The sequence below is a fragment of the Aulonocara stuartgranti genome (assembly GCF_965226115.1).
Source record: "Aulonocara stuartgranti genome assembly, chromosome: 7".
NCBI lineage: Eukaryota > Metazoa > Chordata > Actinopteri > Cichliformes > Cichlidae > Aulonocara > Aulonocara stuartgranti.
In genome coordinates this window covers 3,253,100-3,256,955 of record NC_138945.1, presented here as the reverse complement: position 1 = coordinate 3,256,955, position 3,856 = coordinate 3,253,100, and the positions used below count along the sequence as shown (strand labels likewise).

The 3,856-nt window shown below is 45.6% G+C and overlaps 1 protein-coding gene across 1 annotated transcript; it reads right to left on the bottom strand.

Moving 5' to 3' along the window:
- Window positions 1-3,400, bottom strand: acd (ACD shelterin complex subunit and telomerase recruitment factor). Its single transcript, XM_082540909.1, has 2 exons — window positions 3,189-3,400; window positions 1-3,001 (listed from the first exon to the last, which is right to left on the bottom strand). The coding sequence occupies exon 2, from the start codon at window positions 2,724-2,726 to the stop codon at window positions 1,053-1,055; it is 1,674 nt and encodes a 557-aa protein (XP_082397035.1). The 5' UTR covers window positions 2,727-3,001; window positions 3,189-3,400; the 3' UTR covers window positions 1-1,052.
- Window positions 3,401-3,856: the final 456 nt, after the last annotated feature.

The window sequence follows — 3,856 nt, the reverse complement described above, 5'->3', positions numbered from 1 at the left end:
TTTTCATTCATCTGCCAAGTTTTATTTTTCTTTTATCAATTTTGTCTGAAAAACAGAAAACTGGGGGGGAGAGAGAGTTTAAAACGCAGATTTTTACTCAACTGTCACAAATATTCATTTATCAAAATGTGGAACAATCAAATATTTTACATTTTTGCTTTCATGGATAATCAAACAGCTGCTGATGACTTCTGACATCAAACTAATGTCAGCTGAATATTGCAGCGTGTGACATTTCCATTAATCACAGACAGGAAAGGTCTGAAATCACAAAAGAGAGCAAAGCCACAACCTCTGCACTTACAGAACATTTAACAGCAAATGATTGAAACGAGACTCCAAACGTGTTTTATTTGGACATTTTAGCATCTAGAGGCTGAGAAAATATTCATTTTTAACCCGTGACAGCGTCACACAGCATGAAACACAAGCATGGTTTCACAGTGTGTGACGAGTTTGTGCATCGGTGTAAGCACGGCGTTCCTGCTCAGGTGTAAAGAAAACTGCCGTTTGGCTTTATTTCGGTCAGTAATTGTATTTATTGATGATTTAACATTGTTATTTGTGTAGAGCTCACCAAAAATTGTTAAACAAACATCGACCGTGTGTGCAAAACATTTTCGGTGCGGTGTCTTTGGCATTGCTGTCATGTGCTTTTGTGAAATGCAAACCTCTTCTGTTTGCAAATTTTTATACAAAATATCAGGAAAAAAATAAATCAAATTAAGTTTTAACTTCCTACAAGCCAAGGTGATGTCTTATATGCTCAATAAACCAAAATCAGATCAGTTTCTCATTAAATTAGGAAGCTCTGACTGAAACGCCAGCACTTTGTTTTTATTTTGTTCTTGGAAAATGAGGAAATCTTCATAAAAGCTAAATAAATAACAGCTGTAAATTCCCTCATCAGCTGATGTGGACCTTCGTTTGATAAACCAAACCATCCCAAACAGAAATGGCCATCAGAGCGGCCTGAGGACACCATCATAACCGACAAACTGAAGCAATACCAGAACAGAACTAAAGACAGACGAGAGGTAAACTAGGCCCGCTCACGCTACGTTTGCAGGATTGTCTGTCTGCTTTGGAGTCACGAGATACTTCACAGCCCAGTGCAGCAGAGATTCAGTCATTCTGAAGCGACTGAAGTCCTGCAGATTCTGTCCACACACGCGGTACGAGTAAGAGAACGGCCTGCCGTCGCGATGAACCTTTGGAATTTTTCTCGGGACACTCCCTGAAGCCCGTTTAGGACTGCTGCCGTCTTCGGCACTGGAGCCTCCTACCGAAGTGTCAAAGAGCCACGATGGAGGACTGCTGCTCAGCTCCGCCTCCTTGTCCTCCGCCAAGGTGGAGGTGTCGAGGGCTTCTGGTGTGGACTCGCTTTGCTTTCTCTTAACTTTTCCGTGTCTTGTCAAAGTTGTCTCCTCCCTTTCTCGGTCCACAGGTGGGAGGCTCTGCTGTGCTGTCCAGGTGCGATGATTTTCCATTTCTGGAGCAATCATGGAGCCTGAAGCTGAACAAGAGGAAGTGGCAGTGGTGGGGAGGGCAGTCAGCTGTTTCTGGTAGGGTGGGAAGTAGCTGGACTCCACCAGGTGGGCAGGAAGCTGCGTGCTGGTGGCGGGATCAGGCTTGGATTCTGCAGCAGAGGCGGGGTGCGGCGAGATGCTTGGTGTAGCTTCTGGAGATGCATCCGAAGAAGATGAGGAGATACAAGGAGGAGAAAATATGTTCCACGGGTTGGACAAAGGCTCGTCAGTCCCACCTGTGATCACATCCTCGTGGAGCAGGCTGTCCTCCATTGGAAGAGATGAGCTGTCACTGGATGCACAAACTCCTTGTACAGCTGCTGGTTGAACTATCTGCCAGTGTGTATCATCAACAGAGGGCTGCGTGGTCTCTGGAGGGTTGCAGACTTGCAGTATATTCTCCTCCTCCATCCTCTCTGTGCTGCTTTCAGCATTTTTTAGAGTCTGGACCTGCTGAGAGTCTTCTTCTGGGATAAGGAGATATTTCACAGGGACACTGAAACACTTCTCTCCCTTATATCTGATCCTGTCCACATCCCAGCGTGTGCTAGAGCAGGTCTGCGTGGAGTGACAGGTGGAGGTGGAGGGCTGCAGGCTCGCGGCGCGTCCCCTTGTCAGCTTCTCCCTGACGTCCTCCAGCACAGCCTGCAGACAGTCGTGCTGCCACTCTCCCAGCAGCTGGGATAGGTCAAATTCACACTGGCTCTTCTGAGAGTCCTCCTGACCCAGCAGAGCTCTCCACGTTTTACAGATCTTCATCCTGACAGAGGACAGGGTGGTGCAGCAGGGAGTGTTGTCTTTAACTGGACCTGCTGCGGTTGTAGCTAGTTCTCCGACTGATAGGAAGAACCTGCATTTAGTCTGTTCTGAGGCCATGTGGAACTGCAGCCGGTAGTCCTGGATGCAAACCGTGCTGTTGAGTAGGCTGCTGAAGCACTCACGGTCCTCCTGCTCCTGCAGATGCTCCCAGGCTGACGCCGTGAGGACGGCTGGGATCTGGAGTACCCCATCAGACAGGAAGAGCAACCCGGTGGGGCCCTCGGTGTTCCCCGCCTGGGACTGGGACATCTGACCCACACCGATGACATGAGCCTTCAACCTGCTGCCCACCTCCTCCTGCTGCTCTTCCTGGCTGCCGTAGCTCAAGATGAGCCGCTCTATCCATGGAGACAGTCTGTTCCGCGGAAGCCGAGGCATGTCCAGAGTTTTAAACCGTACCGCAGAACAGTTACGAGACTCAGTCAGAAGAACACTCCCACCACATCCTCACTGTAGTGACAACTTTAGCAGGGACTCGGTGAAGTCCACACACTCGTCTCTCGCAATGTCGCCATTTATATTTTAGCCACGTTAGCTGGACACTCGCTTAGCTTAAATATTTGATCAGCGTTGTAACCTCTGTGCACTTCCGCTCTGCGCGTGTCTGTAGTCATGGCGGCGACAGTCAAGTTACCGACAGAGAACAGCAGCTCCTTCAACATAAAAGCGCAAAAGTTAATCGTTTTATTTTTATTTCGAACGATAACAAGAAGATGAATTATATATATTAATCATTAGTCATATTAGTTATATTAAATTATATTAAACCGTCGAAGCCAAATACTCGGGTAAAATAGCGAGTTTATGCCTTTAATAATATGTATAGAAACTTTGACTGACATCATTCTGTCGGGGATAGTTTTTTTTTTTTTCGACCATGAGCCACGTTTTACGACATCCGCCATTATGCTTTCAGGCATGAATCCAATAGCTGCAAAGAATTTCCAGCATTACCCTCCTGGTTTCGGGTCGCCTTCGAGCATTAAAACTAGCCGGCCGTTTTACACAAACTGAAGTTTTTTGTGCTTCAAACTCGTAGTTATTGTGTGGAAACACGTGACAATAAGGGAATGGGTGTGGTCGTAAATTCTAAACCGACCAATCAGCGTCCATTACGAAAGTCAGAAAAAATAAAAGACATTGCGAAAACTAAAATAAAATACATAATGAAATGTAACATGTTTTTTGTCTTTAGAAACCAAATGTACATATTTATATCGGTTGTTTGATTCACAGCTGTTCTGTTGCTGCACACATTTTAAACTGCACGCGTTCCGCCCTGATGCTCCGTTCAGGTGGTGTCGCCAAAATACATTGCAAGCGGCTGTGTTAACTTTTTTTTTATCTGTTTAAAGCAACCGAGGTGGTTTCTTCTTTATTATGAAAGCTTTCAAAAAATAGTGGCTTGAAATATAAATAGATATGTTCTCCGTTGTACGTTCTCTATTATCGTCACATATATTCGAGATGAATGTCATATTTACCACATTTTCCCAAGATTTGAATGT

Coding starts and splice junctions, on each gene's coding strand:
- acd (XM_082540909.1), bottom strand. CDS start 2,726: ATGCCTCGGCTTCCGCGGAACAGACTGTCTCCATGGATAGAGCGGCTC.